A 20,928-nucleotide genomic window follows, 5' to 3' on the forward strand; every position below is an offset into this window, starting at 1 on the left:
TGTGGGGGGGGGGAGGCTCAGGGCAGGAGATGGGAGAAGTAAGGGGTGAAGGAGTCCAGGAAGGGTTTGGGAGGCATGGGGGGTGAGAGAAGGGTATAGGCATGGAAGACTCAGGATGTGAGGTATGGGGCTCAGGGCAGGAGGTTGAAGGGGTGAGGGGTGAAGGAGTGTGGGTTTGGTGATGAGGAGGGGCTCAGGACAGGAGTGTGGGGCTCAGGTTCTGGGGGTGAGGAGGAGCTCAGGGCAAGGGGTTGTGTGGGGGGGGAGTGGAGTGAGAGATTGGGGGCAAGGAGTGGCTCTGGGAAAGGGAAACGGTGTTGGGGAGTAGCAGTGAGGGTCTGGGTGTGAGGAGGGGCTCAGAGCAGGGGGTGGGTGGCTCAGGGCGGGGGATTGGAAGATGTGGGGGGCTCAAGGCAGGGATCAGGGGACTCAGGGAAAGGGTGGAAGGTTGTGGGGGGTTTAGGGCAGGGGATGGAGGTGCAGGACTCGGGGCTGGGGTGTCTGGGGGAGTATACTAGCCATGCGTGACAGTGAGGGTGGTGCTGGCTTTGGTGGTGGCTCTGCCGTGGGGGGGGGGGGGCTGTAATCCCTGGCTAATGGCTCCTCCTGTTGGTTGTGTCCATGTGGTTTGTCTGCTCCCACCTCAAGAAGCAGTGTTGTCAGGGTTGCAGCTGTGCCCTCTGCCCCTCCCCGGGAAGAGCTGCCTCCCAGTCCCCAGAGAGGAACTGCCACTGGAGCAGTGCCAGCCTCACCACCACGGGCAGCCCCGGTAAGTCCCCCCCTGATTCCAGCCCCCTGCTCTGAGCCTTCACGCCTTGCCCGGAGTCCTGCACTTCTCACCCCATTCCCTGACTCCCGCTCCCCAGGGGAATGCCAGGGCTCCCTTCCTGTCCAGCCCTGGGGCAGAGGGCCAGAGGGAAGGGTTTGGCCTGAGGTGAGAGCAGGGGCCACTTACCCAGTCAGCACCCCCAGCATGGTGCTGCTAGAAGACATCCCTTGGTACATTTTGTGGTTTTATTAACAAGCCCCTATTGTCTCTGCTGGGAAACACACTGCTCACCTCGGCCATCCAGAGTCTGGGGCACCTCGTTCCAGGCCAGCTCCTCCATGTTGTCATAATCCAGCTCAGACCCTTCCTGGGAAGCCCCCTCTGGAACAGCAAACACCCCACTCAGCCCCTGGCCCTTAGCATCAGGGCGTATCCCATGGCACGTGGGAGGGGAGTCACAGGTGCCCATGGGGAGCTGGGCACACGTCAGAGAGCTACTGTCAAACAGGAGGCCCGGGAACAACCAGGGGCCAGTCCTGTCCCTGCAGAACCCAACAGCAGCTCCTTTGTGTGTGGTCATGGGCGCCGGAGCCGGGCTTGTGCCGAGCTCAGAGTCCAGAACTTGGGCGCTGCCAGGCCACAGCTGCCCCGTGTGACTCCAGCTGCACCCTGCAGGCAGGTATGAATGCTCCTGTCACACTGGGGAGGGAGAATGTCCCTGCTGCAGGGAATAAAGCTCCTGCTGGGTGCTCACTGGCCTGGTTCTTTGTGAGTCCTGCTCTCCACCTGCCTCTCAGGCGGCCCAGCGCTCAGCTTGGCCACACTCCTGCTTCTCAGCACAACTGGCTCATCTGTCCAGTGTCCGATCCTAAATTCAGGGGCTGCTGGAGAGCAGTGGGGTGGAAATGCCGCCCTGTTTGTCATTAGAGACAGGCCCAGGCCAGGAAGTTCAGATCCAGGGGTTTGGTTGCATTAGAGCGACAGGTACCAGCTGCAAAACTGAGCTCCAGGGCTGGACAAATCTCAGAATCAGCAAATCTGCCTCCCTCACAGCTCAGGGGGTTGAGATCTGTGAGCTGGGCTGGGCCCCTCTGTAATAACAACACTGCATAAACTTCCTCCTCTCTTGGGCAGGGAGATGAGCCTCGATAGGCACTGACACCGTTATCCAAAGCGACTCAGCTGGGGAACTCACTGGGTGCCACTCCCAGGGGGTCTGTGCTCAGAGATGGTCACATGTTTCCATCCGGAGGCTCTGACAGAAACCCTGTTCAATAGGCTCAGACCCAGCTGTGTGAAGTGGGAGCCAAGTGAGGGGAAACGGCTGTGATTGCAGCACGTGTCAGAGCAATTCTCTGCTTTGCCTTTATTTGGGTCTCTGGCCTGCGTCTGCTCCTCCCTCGTTACCTTGCTCTGGTCCAGGGTTGTTTTCTCCCTCGCTGTCCCCTGTGTAATATGGCAGCTTCCTCATGGAGCCATCTGAGTAGGAGCCTGGAGAGAGGAAAACCAGAAATTCACCCCAGTGAGAGCAGCTGAGACATGGCCCTGGGCACTCACTCAGGGCCTGATGCAAGGTTTCAGGGCTCAAGCTGCTCCTCCTTCCAGGGGAGATGCTGGATCACCACCACTCTGAGTGGTGAAAGGTGACACAGACCCCAAGAGAAACCTCCCTGTGAGTATGGAAAATGGAGGGTATGACACAAACTGACCTGAACGGTGATGGGGTGAGTAACAACAGCCTCTCTGGCTGCGGACCCAGGGAAGTTTCACTATGGTTGGGCCACCTCAGCCACAGAGGTCTGTCTAGCATTTAGGGTGTGAATACCTGCCTGCCCCATGAATCCGTCATTTCCAGATTAGGCCGAGCCAAGCCAATAGCTTTCAAGTAGGAATACGAGATCCTCTGGAAAAGGCTTTATTTTCCGGAGAATCACGTCTAGACTGGCGCTTTTCTCCGGCTTTTCCCCAAGCCGGAAAAAAGCAGCAGCCATGTTAATGCAAATGCCGCGGGGGATATTTAAATTCCCCGTGGATTTGCCTAGTCCAAAGTGCTACATTAGCATTCCTTTTCCGGAAGGGATGCCAGTGTTGACGTAGCCCTAGAGTATGGTGGAAAGGAAGCGAATCTCCCTATGTCCACCAGAGTAATGACAGGTCTCACCACAGAACCAACTCGCCCAGCTAGAGTTTGTCAAAAAACAGATAGTTTGGGTCTCTGGCCATTGTAAAAATAAATAAATAAATACAAACATTCGGGGTTGAGCTTTTTATACATTTGTGGAAAATGCAAAATGTTGAAGAAACCATTCTGTGTTCTTTAGGACATTTGTTTTTTTTTTTTTTTTTTAATGTTTACAGCTAAAAATAGAGGCAATTTCAGACAGACAAGTAGTCTGAAATTAAAAGAAACAAGAAGTTTTGTTTAGAAAGTATTGAAGTCAAATGAATTTGTGTGTGTGCTTGGAAGAACTGAGTAAAACTGACATGAATCTGTGAAACGTTTTGGTGTCTCTGATTCTGCATTTTTAACCCAAACATTTTGTAATGAACCTTGTGCTCAGCTCCAATGTCAAGCTAACAGGGCTGAAGCTGCAATGATTCACCTCTTGGTTAAGGCCTGAGATGGAAAGGACATTGGAGAGCTGTTCCCTGTGAAGCATGAGACACACTGACCTGAGCGACCGAACATCTTCTGCTTCTCTCTCATCAGGTTATAGTCAATCTCCTCGTACACTGCATCAGAGAAGGGATCAGAGGGTCTTTGGGCACCTGAAAACAAAGGGCAGAGTTTGTACAGAGTCAGAGGAGCCATGAGATAGAAAACGCTATAAGATCATCTAGCTCCCGCCCCTTGGGCCTAGCGCAAACCTAAACCTACTGCACATTCCCACTGCTCTGCCCAGGATTTAAATGAACCAGGTAACAGGGACAGCCTCCCTTTCCACAGTCTTCCTTTGATTATGGCTCCAAGGGCAAGTTCCCTGTCAGGAAGCTTCCTCAAATTCATCTCAAATCTCACCCCATTAATCTTGTTTATTCCCCTTTGGAGCACCTTGCATCCTTCTTCCCCCACCCTGGGCTGTGTCCAGACTCAGGGTTTTTTTTCGAAAAAGTAGCCTTTTTTTGAAAAAACTTCACCTGCGTCTAGACTACAGCCGCGTTCTTTCGAAATTAAATCGAAAGAACGGGGCTTTTCTTTCTATGGCGGTAAACCTCATTTCACGAGGAAGAACGCCTTTTTTCGAAAGTGCTCTTTTGAAAAAAGGCGTTCTTGAATGCAAACAGGGCTTTTTAGAAAGAGAGCATCCAGACTCACTCGCTGCTTTCTTTCGAAAAAGCGGCTTGCTTTTTTGAAAGTTCCGCTTGCAGTCTAGACGCTCTTTTTCGAAAGAGGCTTGCAGTCTAGACATAGCCCTGGTGTTTACACCCATCTGTAAAATAGTGCTAACACTTTTTTTCATTGAGTGTAAGGCCAGAAGGGACCATTACAATATTTAGTCTAATCCCCTGTATAACACATATGTCACCCAGACACCCCCTTGTTTGACCCCACAGACACAGTCAGACTGAAGCATGTCAGTCCTCAAGGGCATAAGCTGTTGTCATCCCCAGGCAGATAGCAGGAGGGACTGAGGTGCCAGCCATGCCCAAGGCCTCAGCAATGGCAAGGAAGTGACTAGCTGAGAGAAGCCTAGATTGTCCTGCCACCCCAGAACATGAAAATGGCATAATACATCAAACCCCCCTCCCCAAAGTCTTGCAACCAGGGGTCCAGTGACCATGGCAGCACCTGTGAAGGATGGGACTCCATTGACCTGTTAAACCCACTGCCTTCCTGTCCAGAGGGATCTGGGGGCTGCTGCTGTGGAAGAAGGGGAATTTCTGGTCTGTTCAGTAAATAGGGAGAAAGTTTTATTGTTCTCTGTGGTTTCTCTGAGATGCTTTTATCCCAAGAATAGGGTGGAGTCTGCTGAGAGAGAGCTGGTTGACACCTTGTGACTGCTGGCAGCACACTGCTCACAGCCCTTAGGGAAAGCACAGTGTGAGGCTGGCCTGGAAACAGGCTAATTTGCAGGGGGATCACAGGGGAAGGCAGGAGCCTGCAGCCTCCAACCGCCCAGGCCAGAAGCTGGTGGAACAGGGGTCCTGTCCAAAGGCGGGAGACAGCTAGAGGCCTAAGGTCTGACAAGGCACCCTGGAGCACCTCATGAGGGGGGTACAGGTACAGCTTCCCTGAGCCTGTGACGCTCCCTGCTGAGTAGCATCTCCAGAGTTCATGGCTGGGCTGTTCCACTGCCAGACATCGGTTGAAACAATAAATCAGAGAGGAGTTGACAGGCACCCTCAGCCACCCTTCCCAGCCTAGCATCCCCTCTCCCTGACACCAGCAGCCTCTGCTCCTGCAGGGGCGTTTCACACAGTGACACCATCAGGACCCACCTCTGCGCTGGGCCCTGGCACTTTGCACCTGCGCACCCAGGATGATTAAGACCAGGCAGAGCAGGGCCCCCAGGATAATGCAGACGACCACGGGCACCGTGAATGTCCCACTGTCGGTCGCAGGGCGGCGCGGGGGAGCTGGATGGAAAGGAACAGGCCACAGGGAGAGAAGGGTCAGTGAGAGTCGGGGGGAACGAGGGACAATGAACACAGGGTAATGGGCTGGAACAGTCTGCGGTGGGGGAAACTCAGAGGCTGCTGCTTAACTCGTAGGCCCGGCCCTGTCACTACACAGGAATCCTCCTGCTCAGCAGATGGAGTCATTGGCCCTGAGATTTCACAGACCATGGGAAAGGGCCCTGCCCTCTGGCTGTGGCTTGCAGCTCCTTGATTTAGTTGGGATTGGTCCTGCCTTAAGCAGGGGGCTGGACTTGATGACCTTGTGAGGTCTCTTCCAGCCCTATGGTTCTATGGTTCTATGATTTCTCCCGTGGGACCCAGCCCCAGGGAAATGCAGCCCTTGGTGGGGAGAGGGAGATTCTTTACCTGGAATATTCACCGAATCCATCCTCTGTGCCACACCTGTAAGGGGAAAGGGAGGAGAGTTGGGGCGTGGAGTGAGGGGGACGGGACGTGTTTGTAACAAGGAGAACATCCCCTCAGAGTCCCTGAGGATTTCCAGAAGTCACCCCCACAGACTCAGCACAGGGGGCCTCTACCCAAGTTTATGATTTAGGGCCCAAGTCCCGTGTGCTCTGTGCAATGCTGAGGCCTCTAGTGACAAAACAGCATATGGGGCATGTGAGAGCTGCAGTGGCTTTGTGGGCTGATGCCTGAGTCAGTCTGAACCCAGAAAACTTCGACCCCATGGAAGCCATGATGTTTCTGCACACAGGAGATGGGAGGGACCAGTCTGTGACCAAGGTGGGAGGAGGGGAGGGCCTCACAGCATGTCTCAGAGAAGTCTGCTGCTACTTACCTGAGCAACTCACAGCGGCATCTTCCTTATGGCCACAGTTGCTGTCACCCCAGGGCTTGGCCCGACAGTCCCAGAGGGATGACTCTGTCCCTCTGCAATCCAGCGTCTCCACCCAGATGGGTCCAGTCCCCTCGCCGAATGCAGCCTCGCCCGGGGCAGACATGGCTGCTCCACAGCCCAATTGTTTACACGTCACGTTAGCGTCTGCCAGGTCCCAGGAGTCATCACAGACTGTGCCCCAGGAGTCACGGTACCAAACCTCCACTCGGCCCGAGCAATTGCCCTCTCCTCCCACGAGGCGCAGCTTGTCCCGGTCTGGAAATGCAGAAACCTCCCATGTTACTGGCACAGCGGGGAACCCTCAGGGAGCAAGAGGGGACAGGGAGAGGCAGAGATACCTGTGCAGCTCTTCGAGTTCGGGCATTCAGCAAACGAGGGCTGAGGCAGTTTTGCTTTTTTTCCTATGGAGAGAAAATGCTGAGTGAATGGGCTGGGCTGTGCGTGTGACACGGCGATAGAATTTAACAATATTATAAACCCTTAATTTCAGTGCTGTACAAAGTGAATTCTGGTCATTCAATATCCTGTTAATTTGCCCTTCAGCTGTTACTCAGGCACACGGTTAACAGGCACACAGACTTTTGGGGAATTCTAGACCTGACCCAAACTGCACAGCCTGGGCTCATCTCTGACTGTTCATCCCAAAAAGATTAATCACCATAGAACTGTCTAATGATAGTTTCAATGGAGAGGCTTTTCTTGGATCTCAGGCACCTTATCTTATATAATTAATTAACTTCCAAGTTTGTTGTTAATCAGACAATTTTTTCCCCTAAAAAAGACTGAAAAGATCATTTTTTTTTGCTACGAATTTAAATATATCTCCACTGAATTGTGAGCAACAGCAAAAGTTCTATGCTAACCCTTCCATGAATTAAACAGATGGCTACATCTAGACTGGCATGATTTTGCGGAAATACTTTTAACAGAAAAGTTTTTCCTTAAAAGTATTTCCGCAAAAGAGCGTCTAGATTAACACAGATGCTTTTGCACAACAAGTGCTTTTGCGCAAAAGCATCCGTGGCCAGTCTAGACGTGATTTTGCGCAAGAAAGCCCTGATCGCCATTTTAGCCATTGGGGCTTTTTTATGCAAAACAATTCTTCCCTGTCTACACTGGCCCTCTTGAACAAGTATTCTTGCGCAAGAGGGCTTTTTCTTGAGCGGGAGCATGAAAGTATTTGTGCAAGAAGCACTGATTTTGTACATTACAAAGTCAGTGCTCTTGCGCAAATTCAAGCGGCCAGTGTAGACAGCTGGCAAGTTTTTGCTTTTGCGCAAAATCTTGCCAGTCTAGACGCACCCATTGGCTACGTCTACACTGGCCCCTTTTCCGAAAGGGGCATGTTAATTTCAGAGGTCGTAATAGGGAAATCCGCAGGGGATTTAAATATCCCCCGCGGCATTTAAATAAAAATGTCCACCACTTTTTTCCGGCTTTTAGAAAAGCCGGAAAAGAGCGTCTACACTGGCCCCGATCCTCCGGAAAAAGCGCCCTTTTCCGGAGGATCTTATTCCCACTTCAAAGTAGGAATAAGATCCTCCGGAAAAGGGCGCTTTTTCCGGAGGATCGGAGCCAGTGTAGACGCTCTTTTCTGGCTTTTCTAAAAGCCGGAAAAAAGCGGCGGACATTTTTATTTAAATGCCGCGGGGGATATTTAAATCCCCCGTGGCTTTCCCTATTATGACCTCTGAAATTAACATGCCCCTTCCGGAAAAGGGGCCAGTGTAGACGAGCCCATTGTGTATGTATGTGTGCGAATGTGCCTGTGCAGATAGTTTCAGATTTACCAGTGCAAAAAATATAGGTTTCTTCACGTTCATCACAGGACTCAACATTCCAGGGGTCTGATTGGCACTGCCAAAGGGAGCTGTGCCACTCCCTGCACACAACATTGTCCAGCCATCTGGGACCAGAGCCTGTTCGATATGCATAGTCTGCTTCAATATTCCCTCTGTCCCCACAGTTCAGCTGCTTGCAGATGATTGACACAGCGACTCCAGACATCTGATTGGAGCAAACGCTGCCCCATGTCCCATTGTAGAAAACCTCCAGCCGCCCCGCACAGTCACTGCCGCTCACCAGCCGCAGGTCTGTGAACTCTAGAAGGGAATGCACAAAAAGGGAATTTAAATTGTCTTACTCTCACATGAAGTGGGTTGTGCAGAGTGAAATCCCAGGCACAGGTGAGACCCTTGGGCTTCTCCTCAGGAGCCAACGGCAGAGAGAGTCACTCCAAGATCAGAGACACCTTTCCACACCACAGGCCCATTAGCGATAGAGTGGGCATCTCTGGGAGGCCACCAATTGCCCCAGCTGTGTCTGGATTTTAATCAATTAAGGCCAGAAAGGATGGTGATAGCGATAGGCCAGATGCCAGCTCTTGCCCAGGCTGCAGCCATCAGCTAAGGACTGACAGTCTCATAGCTGGGGATCTGACCAGGTCACCTATGTGTTAATTTTGTTCAAAATACTTGTTTGTCTTGTGAGATCTGCCATCTATAACTGGTAAGTGTAGTCCCCATGCCCACTCACTACTCCCCTGTCTTTCCCTCCAAGGTTCCCATTAGCCTGTTTTGCCGCCACATGGCCCTGGGTGCTCATGTCCAGTTATTTCTCCACTGGGGCCCTGTCCCCCTTCCGTCACTGGTTTCCATGACAGTCTCCTTCAGACACCAGTGAAGCAGCATTCTAACACCGGGGAAATCCTGCAATATCTCCAGTGCCTCTGGGCGGGAGCTGAGGATTCTCTAATGGTGACTCGGATAGGTAGTTACACAAGGGAATGGGAGGCAGAGATGTTGTTCGCAGGGATCCCCTTAAACATCCAAACCTTCCCTCCATTAAATCCCCTGGTAACCAGGCTCCCGGGAGCGCTCCCAGACCAGACCTGAGCAGAGAACTCCCGCGTCCTCCTTGTGTCTGCAGTTGTGCTGTCCCCAGGGCACGAAAGGACAGGCCCAGAGATCGGATTCGTTCCCAGAGCACTTCACATCGTCCAGCCAGATCTGCCCGGACCCTTGCCCGTAATGAGCAGAGACAGTTGCATTGAGGGCGCGTCCACATCCCAGCTGTTTGCAAACGACATCGGCGTCCGGCAGGTCCCAGGAATCGTCACAGACTGTCCCCCAGGTGCCATTGTAATAAATCTCCACTCTCCCGGCACAGCGACTCGGCCCATTCGCCAGCCTGATCCGCCTGCTCCCTGTGGGACAGATCCCAGCGGTTAGTGCGCGTCGCCCTGCTGCCCAGAGCACGTGTGTGAGATCAGGAAACGACTCACCCGAGCAAATGACACCGACGTCCTCGGCAATTCCTGCCTGGGCCGGCTCAGACGGGGAGTTGTCACAGCCGGTCAGATGAGTCTCGTTCCCTGCACACTGGACCCATTTCAGCCCCACGGGGCCTTTTCCTCGCTGAGACGAAGGGGGGTTATAAGCTCTCTCAGCTGCTCCGCACTGGAGCTGCCTGCAGACCACGCTGGCATCGTTCATGTCCCACTGGTCATCCAGCACCCTGTGCCACACACCTCGGAGGGAAATCTCCACTCTGCCGTCGCATCGGCCATCTCCACTCAGCAGCCGCAGTGCCCCAGCGAGACCTGGGCCTAGGAAAGACAGGAGATGCACTGAATAACAGTCCCTGTTGCATTGCAAACACTGGGCAATGTTTGAAGTTTTATGGACCATCCCAGTGACCAAGTGTGTTATAGAATTCAGAGGAGTAACCTGAGCAGATTTGTTATGAATTTCTAAGAGGAGGGTGCTTTAAGGCATGTAACACTGACCAGGGCTTGGAAGGGACTTCTGGGAGACACTGGGCTCAGAGCTGCACTCTATTTTAGTGTGCCAGTCCCTAGCACCAAGTGTAGACACACCCATGGCACATGGAACCCCCCTACTGCCGCCAACCCACAGAGCCCAGAGGAATGCCCATCTGTTCCTAACACTATCAAAGTCATGATTTGGAGAAGGGTGGGGGAAGTAAGTTGGTGACATTTAGGAAACTTTGATCCTTCACGCCTGCCCTGAATACACAGACCTTTGCTGAAGATCTTCCTAGAGAATCCAGCCCTCTCCCCAGTCATAATTACACTTTGGTGATAACATGTATCTCACTTGCAATACAGTCATTATTACTGTGCAAGGTTGAGGATCCAGCTCCCCCTCCCCTCACTGTGCCCTGAGGTCCCCCTGCTCTGGGGCAGTGTCACACACTGAGGGCAGGTGTCACTAATCCAGCTTTGCTCCTGCACTTACCTGAGCAAACCACACCGGCATCATTGTCGTGTGAGCACGGAGAGGCCCCCAGGGCAGTGACAGGGCAGTGCCCCAAATGGGGTTCAGTCCCTTTACAGTGAAATGTGTCTGCCCAGACAGAGCCGGTTCCCTTCCCAAAGTGCCCTCCTCCTGGCACCGACACAGCGACTCCACAGTCGAGGTGATGACAGAGAACATTGGCGTCTGATAGATCCCAGCGTGAGTCACAGAAGGTTCCCCAGGCATCACGAATCTGGATCTCCACCCTCCCAGAGCAGGCTGTGCTGCCGTTCACCAGCTGGAACCCTATGTGCTCTAGGGAGAAGAGAGTTAGAGAGGGAGCCTTTAATATATTTTATATCAAATACACAACAAATGGAAAGAAGCACATTCAATAGGAGTCAATTTATATTAAAAGTTATAAAATGTATAGCATTGATAAGGGAAGCTAAAGCTATCAGAGAAACTATTTGGTGGGAATACGAACAATAATAAGAAACTTTAGGGTATTTTAGAAGCAAAAAAACAAAACAAAAAACAAAACAATCAAAAACCCTAACAAAGGTATATTGCCTTCATAAATGGAGGTGACAACATAGTTTATAATGATGCAAATCAGACAGAGGTGTTTAGTAAACATTTTTGGTTTTGAATAGAAGCAGGATGTATACTCATACTATGTGATGAAGTTGAACTATGCAGTGTGTTGGTAACTAAGGAGGATGTTAAGCAGTATCTACTGGGGATAAATACAAATCATCAGGCCAGGATAACTCTTAAAATCATAGAATAAATAGAATGCAGGACTGGAAGTAGCTTCACAAAGTCAGCTAGTCTATCTCCCCTACCCCACACACAAACTAAGGCAGGTTAAAGAATACCTGGAACATCCCTGATTGTTGTCTAACTTGTTCTTAAAAGCCTCCAATAACAGGGATCCCACAACCGCCCTTGGTGCCTTGTTCTAGTACTTAACTATCCATATACTTTGAAATTTTTTCCTAATATGTGACCTGGCAACTGAACTAGCACTCCCAGGGTGAGGCTATGAAAAGACTAAGATGATCCTTGGATGTGTAAATGGGAATAATAATGAGGGTTATCAAATAATTAAACAATTAGTCACTGTTAAATAATAATGGAATGCCATTTCTTTCTTTCTTTCTTTCTTTCTTTCTTTCTTTCTTTCTTTCTTTCTTTCTTTCTTTCAAAGATTTTCCTGTGGGGCATCGCGCCCTGCTCCACAGCCTCAACAGAGTCCCCAGAAGGGGAAGAAGCTGTGGGTTCTCCTCCTCCTCGGGGGGTGCCTTGGGCTCCCCACTGACCGTCAGCTCCCCTGAAGGAGGGCCAGGGGGTGGCAGCAGCAGTTACTCACTGTACTGGGGGCCCCAATGTGCCAGGACCCAGAGGGGAGCCACCGCCTCCTGCTGGTCAGTGCAGGCTTGCTGGGGCCACTGCATGCCTGGCTCTCCAGCCTGGAACCCTCCTTCCATCCCCCCAGCCCTGCAAGAGTAGCGCACCAGTGTCGGCTTCCTGCGGGGGAGCGGGGAGAAAAGAAAACCCCAAGTCTCTGTGTCTAGCAGCATGTGTACATCGAGTCTCCATGCCCGAGATCCTCCCTCAGTGCGTGCTTCACTGCAGGCTGCCTCTGATGCGGAGACTCAAAACGCGCATGCTGCTGGGTGCAGAGCCAGGCACGCAGCGGCCACAGGGCACCTGGCCTGAGCAGTCAGAATTGGCAGCTCCCCACTGGGTCCCAGAGCATTGGAGCCCTCAGCACAGAGAGGAGACACTGCTGCCATCCCCATCTCCCCCAGCTCAGCTCTGGCCTTCCTCTGGGGGGTGACTGTGGCTGTCTGTAGCTGGGGTGGAGAGAATGGGGGGGTGGGGGCAAGAGGCCAGGGAGGAGGAGGAGGAAGAGGGACCAGGGAAGAGGCCAGGGCTGGCTGCAACTGGGGAAGGGGATGGGGTGATGAGAGGCTGGGAGTGGGGAATGGGGGGGCCAAGATGTCAGAGAGGGGAATGGAGGGCTGGGAAGGCAGAGGGGGGCCAAGAGGCCAGGGGGTAGGCTGGGGCAGGCTGCAGCTGGAGGGAAAATGGGGAGGGGGCAGAGCAGGGGAGGCCAGGACTGGCTATGACTCAGGACAGGGAGGAGGGGGCCGAGAGGCTGGGGCTCAGGGGGTGAGAGAGGCTGGGGCTGGTGTAGCTCCTGGCTTTCCCCTCCTATTCCCTTTCCAGCAGCTGGGTCTGGCACAGCTTCTGCCCCTGCACACCCAGCACCCAGGGGTGGGGCTGAGAGGCTGGGGCTGGTTTGGCGCACAGCTACTGAGGGGAGATCCAGGCTTACCTACCCACAAAGTAGAGTTGCCAAGTATCCGGTTTTGAACCGGACTATCCATTATTTGAGCTTTCTGTCTGGGAAACAAATTAGGAAAATACCAGACATATAAATGTCTGTTTTTTTCTAATTAAGTAAGTTTTATTATGATCATGTTATGACATGACTTGTGCGCGAGTATTCTTGCTCACTCTCTAGGCCTGTGTAATGTGCTACTATGCTGATTTGCCACTTGGATATAAGTATCAGTACGTAGTTGTGTACTGTCTGGCTGGTAGACACACTCACACTGCATCATGAGCGAGTCTATCAGCCAAGCACTATGAAACTACGCAGTAGTGCTGAATATTTTACTTTCGTAAACGTATGATTCACTACAGTGTTATCCTTTGTCTAGCTTTCATCTTTCTAGTATTTTGCAGCTTTCTTTTAAGGTAAGGTGGCCCAGAAAGACAGTCCATCACCCAGACTGCCAGAGCAGACTGCCACTGGCTCAGTGGGGAATCTCACTGAAATATACTGATAATTCCCTAGGTGGGAGGTACCACTTGTTCAAACACTCTAGATCATTTTCTGCTGTAGGCTGTCAGTGCGGCAACTCATGAAACCCCAGGGTCTGCAGGTTTCTCAGTATAGGCTGCTTCCTGATGCTCCATTGGCCATGGAAGCTTCATCTTCAAGTGTGCTTGGTACAGCCAGAGAGGCAGGATGTCTCTTCACACAGCATGGTCCCTGATATTCTGGGTCAGAGTGGGTAGACTCACCTCATCACATTCCCTGCCCTTTAAAGGTGCTTCTCCTATTGGTGCACCTTTCCAGTTTCCTCTTCTCCCAGCCTGTAGAAGTCTATATTGCTGGAGGCCTTATCTGTGCAATGTATCACTTGGAAGATATAGGGCTACAGGGAGAGGTACCACCACATGATCTGGAGATTGATATCTTTCATCCTTGACAACCTTCAGAGGGGTGCGTGATCAGTGATCCACTTGAAGGTAGGAGAGCAGTGGTCTCCAACCTTTTTACACCCAAGATCACTTTTTAAATCTCAGAACAGGCGAAGATCTACCGCCCCGCCCTTTCCTTGAAGCCCCACCCCTTCCTTGAAGCCCTGCCCTCTCTAGTTGCCTCCTGTCCATCACTTGCTATCCTCAGCCCTTACTTACACACTCTGATAAACAGTTTATTTTTCAATTATACGATACATACAATTAAAATCACGTGTTTATAGTTATGAAATAAATGGTCTGTTTTTTATTCATGCTATTTAAATCTAAAATGAAGCATTGAGAATTATACATTTTGTGGGGACAGAGTTCTGTGGCTGGGGGCAGGGGAGAGGGAACAGGGTGCTGGGAGGGCAGAGGACAGGGTTCTGCAGCAGGGGACAGAGTGCCAGTGGGGACAGAGTTTGGGGAGTGGGGATGGGAATAGGGACAAGTTCTGTAGCGGGGAACAGGGGAGTGGCGACAGTGTTCTGTGGCTGGGGAGTGGGGTGCCAGTGGAGGCAGAGAGTCCCCTGCATCTGCTTCCTCCCAGGATTCCCCCCCCCAGAGGGAAACCAGTGCGTACCTGCCCCAGGGCCTACCCCCGACCCCCGTGCAGGGAAGCCCCGCGCGCACCTGCCTCGGGGCCAACCCCCCCGCCCCGGCACAGGACAACCCCGTGCGCGATTGCCTCAGGGCCAATCCCCCTGCACGCGCCTGCCCCGGGGCTGACTCACCCCTTCTGTGTGGTGCAGGGAGCCGATACTCCCTCCTGCAGTACTCCCAGCAGAGCAGCTAGCACTACTTCCGGAATCGCCGGAAATGGCGCTAAGCTGCGGGACTTCTGTCCATCCCGGGGAGCTGACACTACCTCCATTTTCACTTGAGGTAAGTAGTGGGGCTTCTCAGGGGTGTGAGGGAAATGGGGGCGGGGAGGACAGGACGCCTCGCTATCGACTGGTCGAGGCCTGATCGAACTGTTGGTGACCACGGTAGTAGGGCATGGAGTCAACAGCCCATTTCACTGCAAGGGCCTCCTTCTCAGTATTTGAGTATTATTTCTTCTTGGGGAATAGTTTTTGGCTCAAAAATAGGAGGGTGTTCCTCTCCATCGACCTCTGGGGATAGAAAGACATCCCACCCCTCTCCTGAGCAGTCTTCCCACTAAGATTTTCCATCCCTGATCAAAGGGAGTTTTGTCTTGTGAACTAGTATTGAGGCTGTGTGGGCTTGTTCGGATGTGTGCCACTGTGGCACCCACCAGTTACTAACAAATATCATATTCATGTATATATACAATTTCATAGACTCATAGACTCATAGACTTTAAGGTCAGAAGGGACCATTATGATCATCTAGTCTGACCCCCTGCACAGTGCAGGCCACAGAATCTCGCCCACCCCTCTTAGAATAATCCTCTCACCTATGTCTCAGATATTGAAGCCTTCCAATACTTTGAAGGCCCCAACATGCAGAGAGTCCTTCAGCTGTGATCTGTGCCCAATGCTACAGAGGAAGGCGAAAAACCTCCAGGGCCTCTGCCAATCTACCCTGGAGGAAAATTCCTTCCTGACCCCAAATATGGCGATCAGCTAAACCCTGAGCATGTGGGCAAGACTCACCAGCCAGACACCCAGAAAGTTCCCTATAGCAACTCCTATCATCCCTCCATTGACCTATTTCCAACTGGAAATGAATGGTCAATTAGTTACCAAGATCATGTTATTTCATCCAACCATCCCCTTATCATAGAATCAGAACTGGAAGAGACCTCAGAAGGTCGTCAAGTCCAGCCCTCCACTCTAGGCAGGACCAATCCCATCTAAATCAACCCGGCCAGGGCTTTGTCAAGCCGAGACTTAAACACCTCTAGGGATGGAGACTTTACGCTTGATCAGAGAGGATTACGCTTGATCAGAGAGGATGAAGACTTCCTCGATAGAATTTAAAATGTTATTGAAGAAAACAGCCCTTTCCCAGTCACAAAGAACAAAAGGAGTGTTGAATCAGGACTTTTACCCAAGCATCCTCATTATTATGGCTGACCCTAAGCACCCTACCAATTCATAACAATGTTGTTCAGAGTCTCAGTAGTTGTCAGTAGTGGAGTCTCCATCCCTAGAGGTGTTTAAGTCTCGGCTTGACAAGGCCCTGGCTGTGTTGATTTAGTTGGGATTGGTCCTGCCTAGAGCAGGGGGCTGGACCTGATGACCTTCTAAGGTATCTTCCAGCTCTATGGTTCTATGATTCTGTGATTCTGTGGGGCAACTGCTGCAACCTCTGCTACATAGCAGCCTGCATGGATGACATCATCATCTAGAGGAGCAACTGGGAAGATGTTCGAACTAAGGAGGCTAATGAGGGCAACCAAAATTGCAAATGAAGCATGGGATTTAAATATCTTGCACTTCATTAGCATGTTCCTGGGTGGTCGCCATTTTGGAAACTGACTAGCCTGGAGTAACTGTCCGCGTCTACACGCAGCAGTGAAACGGGAGTTCAAAGTAAACCCCTAACTCAAATTATCTGTTACTCCACGTGGAATGAGGTTTAGCAGCTAATTCATAGCTCTTACTGTTTAGGAGGAGGAGTTGTTGAACAAATGGACTTACAGATGACACACAAACATATATATATATATATATATATATATATATATATATATATATATATATATATATATGAGAGATTATATCATCACACAGCTATGAAGAATATGGAGCACAGTGTCACAAACACAAATGTCACTTGGGTTTAAATAGTTTTCCAGTGTTCTATCAGAACACCATCTGATTGGTCAAAAATGTGAGATGTAACAGAACAGAGAGGAGAGTGCTCTCGGCTAACTCTCATTCTGGCCAAGTAGGGAGAACCTTGGTCACACTGTGGGGGTGACAAAACAGTTACAAAAAAATGCCCCACCCTTAGTACCTCTGCAGGTGGCTGTCTGGGCCTAACTTTTAGCATTCAGGTAACATTTTCAAAAAAATGACTCAGGGACATAGGAGCCTAAGTGACATTTTTCTTTTCCATTTCCTTCCCATCTGTGGCTACATCTACACTGGCATGATTTTCCAGAAATATTTTTAACGGAAAAGTTTTCCGTTAAAAGTATTTTCTGAAAAATTGCGTCTAGATTGGCGTGGCCAATCTAGAGGCAGTTTTCCACAAAAAAAAAGCCCCAATCGCCATTTTTGCAACCAGGGCTTTTTTGTGGAAAACAGTACTGTGCTGTTTACACTGGCCCTCTCGCGCAAATGATTTGCGCAAGAGGGCTTTTGCCCGAACGGGAGCTTCACAGTATTTCCGCAAGAACACTGATGATCTTACATGAGATCGTCAGTGTTCTTGCGGAAATGCAAGCGGCCAGTGTAGACAGCTGGCAAGTCTAGACACAGCCTGCATGTTTACACCCATTTAAAGAGAAAGGGGAAAATGTGGCATTGAGCCAACTGGAAATGTGATAATGAAAATATTCCACAGTCACACGGGGGATGGTGAGAGGGCAATGATACGAACAGGAATAATTACAGTAAAGTCCCAGCAATGATAACAGGACTTGCTCTGGTTGATGGTCCTTTCTCACTAGGATGACAGGCACAAGACACCCATTGCCCTCAAGCCCTTCTCTCTCAAGGGGTTTGCCTTTTAAGCCTGAGGTAGCTGATTCTTACCTGAACACGTCACTCCAGCATCCAGGCTGTGATCACAGTATCGCTCATCCTCTTCACTTTTCCTACACTCCCAGAGAGCAGATTCGGTACCACGACAGGAAACGTAATGCAGCCAAATTGGTCCAGATCCTGGCCCAAAATGAGCATAATGATGGGCACTGACAGCAGCTCCACATCCCAACTGCTTACAGACAACCGCAGCATTTTCCATGTACCAGCCTATATGACACACTGTTCCCCACTGATGCTGGTGTTTAATCTCCACTCGCCCGGCACAGGGGCTGCCTCCGTTCACCAGCCTCAGCTCCTCATAACCTTCAGGGAGAGAGACAGCACAGGGTCAGTGCGAGAAGGGGGCCCCTCCCCGGTGTTGTCACAGCAGAGTCTGTGCCTGGCAGCAGGGGTCTGTGCCCAGAGCCAGGGGATGGGACCTACCCAGAGAAGTCTCATTGTGCCTCCTTCTCATGTCTCAGGGCCTTACACTTGGGATGTTGCTACTGCTCCATCCCCATTTTATCCCCTCTGGCGATCTGGAGTGGTTTTACCTCTCCCGTGAGAACACAACAAAAGGCACCGACTCCCGGAGTTTCCCTCATTCCCAATGGTGCCATCTCCTGTCCCTGTCCCTGTCCCTGGGGCTGCAGCCAGCGAGATGCCATCATCTCCTCACAGTCTGTTGGTGGGTGGGAGTGAGGCTGCCACCGACTTCCATTTTCAATGGGAAGGAAGCCGACAGGCAACATGGCTGCCTCTGCATGGCTAAGGGGACTGAACAGACCCAAGTAAGGAGGTGGGGGCAGGAAGGGAGCAGAGCACTGGAAGGGCAGGGAGGTAGAATTAGGAGTTACAAGGGAATAGGGAAAGCAGTGTGGGGGCAGGAGAGAAAAGCAGTGAGTGGTGCTGCGTCTGGAGCTGGGGGGCAAGAAGGAAGAGTGGGAAGGGGGAGGGGTCTGAACAGGGGGCAAGAAGAAGGGATAGGGAGTGAAGGGGGGGTCTGGAGTAGGGGGTATGAGAGTGAGAAGAGACAGGGGCTGGATCAGGCCAGAGGAGGCAGAGGAGGGACTAGGATGGGAGGGGACAGACAGAGTTGGTGGGTGGTGAGGTCTGGTGCATGGGTCAGGAGGGAAGTAGGATTGGAGTAGGCGGGTTTGGGAAGGGGTAGGTTGTTCAGGAGGGAGAATTGAGGTGAAGAGTAGGGAGGAAGAGGGAGGTGTGCAGTGGATGGACAGGAGGGAGGAAAAGGAAGTCTGGAGCCAGGCACAGGAAGGAGGGCTGTGACTGGAAGGTATCTAGAATGGGGTGTGGGCTTAGGGCTTAGCCCAGGATTGGGGACTGGGGTCCAGGAGGGGCTTCAGGGTGCAAGCTCTGGGAAGGAGTTTGGGGACAGGGGGACTCACATCTGGGGCAGGAGATGGGTGCAAGAGAAGATTCAGGGCTGAGACGGGTTCAGGAAGTAGGCTCTGGCTGGGCACCGTTTAACTGAGATGGCTTCCGTGTGGTGGAGCAGTGGGGTTAAGGCAGGCTCACTCCTGCCCTGGCCCTGCACCACTCCTGAAAGCAGCTGGCATGTACAGCAGTGACTCCATGGTGCCATGTGCTGCCCTCATCTACAGGCACCGAGCCCACAGCTTCTACTGGCCACGGCTCCCCATTACTGATCAATGAGAGCCACAGGAGTGGTGTCTGCAGGAAAAGGACAGCATGTGGAAACCACCTGCTCTGCCTTTCTCAGGAGCTGCAGGGACATGCCAGCCATGTCCAGAAGCAGCAGTTACAACAGGGATAATGACTCCAGCCGCAACAGGTTCGGCATTTTAGAACTCACTGCTCAAAGAATTAAATGTAAGCGTAAGAGAGAAATGAAAATGATGAAATGCACAGACCAGTCTAAACCCCAAACTAACCCACTTCGCAAGCAGTAAAAGTAGTGACATCCACTCCCTTATGTATTTTATGGGTTGGGAGAGGAGGGAAGGACAGTGTGTGTGTCTGTGTCTGTGTCTGTCGGTGTGTGTGTTTGTTTATTAGAATGACAGAAACACACACAGTGTGATAGTGACAGATTTGCACTGCCAAGCTCCCTCCATCCCCTTCTCTCTGTGTGGAGATGGGGTACAGGAGTGAGGGGTAGGGACACCTTGACATCAGCACCCCCCTTCTCCCTCCCACACCCTGCACAGCAAGCAGGAGGCTCCCAGGGTAGCAGCTTCAAGGCAGAGAGCAGAAGCAGTCAGCCTGTCCTATCCCTTCATTGACAGCCTGACTTGCTGTCCCCACCACCCCGACTCTTCTGGCTGCCACTAAACATCTGCCAGGACTCCTGTGTATTTCCTTCAAGTGACAACAAAGCAGGGGAAGGGGAATATATAGATTCAGAGGCTGGTATCAGCTGTGGGAAGGAGCCAATAGCAAACCCACCTGCCTTTTTAGTTACCCACTTTGCAAGAAGTAAAAGTAGTAACAACCACTCCCTTGTATATGTGTTGGGTTGGGAGAGGAGGGAAGGACAGCGTGTGTGTGTGTGTGAGAGAGAGAGAGAATGACAGAGACACACGCTCAGTGTGATAGTGACAGATTTGCACTGCCAAGCTCCCTCCATCCCCTTCTCTCTATGTGGTGATGGGGTACAAGAGTGGAGGGGGCACCCTGATGTCAGCACCCCCCTTCTTCCTCCCGCACCTTGTACAGCAAGTAGGAGGCTCCCAGGGCAGCAGCTCCAAGGCAGAGGGCAGAAGCAGCATGACAATGGGGAGAGGGGCAACTGACATGCCAGCGCTCAATAGCTTCCTGGCCAAACCAGTTTGAGGCTCCAAGATCTACCGGTAGATCCCGATCTACTGGCTGGTGATCACTGCCTTAAGGTAACCAATGAGGGGCAATAGTGGCAAGGTCCCATCCTGAAAGGGAAAGTTACAATCTCTGCTCCAGAGGCAGGTGGGAAAAAACTGACAGTAAAAGTTTAAGTTCAAGTTCACCCAGCTCCCCAGGTACAGCACAGAGAAGACTTACCTGCTGTGTCCTGAACTGGGATGAGAAGAAGCCACAGCAGCAGAATGCAGAGATGTCCCTTCATTGCCAGTCTGACTTTCTGTCCTGCCCCCACCCTCACTGATCTAGCTGCCACTATGCACCTGCCAGCGCTCCTGTGTGTCTTAAAAGTGACAACAAAGCTGTGGAAGGGGAATATATAGATTCAGAGGCTGGTATCAGCTGTGGAAAGGAGCCAATAGCAAACCCACCTGCCTTTTTAGTTATTATCAGTGGTTTGATCTGTGACTTTAGGCAGCTCAAACAGCCAGTAAAAGTTGAAAGCAAGAAACATCACCATATATGAGTGATGAGCCCCTCCTGACGTCAGGTTTGCCAGCGTCTCAGATTATCCGGTTACCCCCAGTCTCCGGTGAGGGAGAGAAAAGTGCTGTACAG

At 51.6% G+C, this 20,928-nt stretch overlaps 1 protein-coding gene across 1 annotated transcript in view; it reads right to left on the minus strand.

The window, feature by feature from the left end:
- The window catches only part of LOC142818986 (scavenger receptor cysteine-rich type 1 protein M130-like), a 33,207-nt gene extending 12,632 nt beyond the window's left edge, over positions 1 to 20,575 (minus strand). Inside the window, exons 1-11 of the mRNA XM_089774225.1 lie at positions 20,512 to 20,575; positions 17,503 to 17,817; positions 10,508 to 10,861; positions 9,532 to 9,849; positions 9,139 to 9,453; positions 8,039 to 8,350; positions 5,756 to 5,791; positions 5,210 to 5,347; positions 3,443 to 3,538; positions 2,177 to 2,248; positions 1,061 to 1,150 (exon numbers count right to left, since the gene is read on the minus strand). Of these exons, the coding sequence (XP_089630351.1) occupies positions 1,061 to 1,150; positions 2,177 to 2,248; positions 3,443 to 3,538; positions 5,210 to 5,347; positions 5,756 to 5,791; positions 8,039 to 8,350; positions 9,139 to 9,453; positions 9,532 to 9,849; positions 10,508 to 10,861; positions 17,503 to 17,817; positions 20,512 to 20,575 (2,110 nt within the window). The remainder of the gene's footprint in view (positions 1 to 1,060; positions 1,151 to 2,176; positions 2,249 to 3,442; positions 3,539 to 5,209; positions 5,348 to 5,755; positions 5,792 to 8,038; positions 8,351 to 9,138; positions 9,454 to 9,531; positions 9,850 to 10,507; positions 10,862 to 17,502; positions 17,818 to 20,511) is intronic.
- Positions 20,576 to 20,928: the final 353 nt, after the last annotated feature.

This window comes from Pelodiscus sinensis, chromosome 1 (assembly GCF_052426305.1).
Source record: "Pelodiscus sinensis isolate ZL-2025 chromosome 1, ASM5242630v1, whole genome shotgun sequence".
NCBI lineage: Eukaryota > Metazoa > Chordata > Testudines > Trionychidae > Pelodiscus > Pelodiscus sinensis.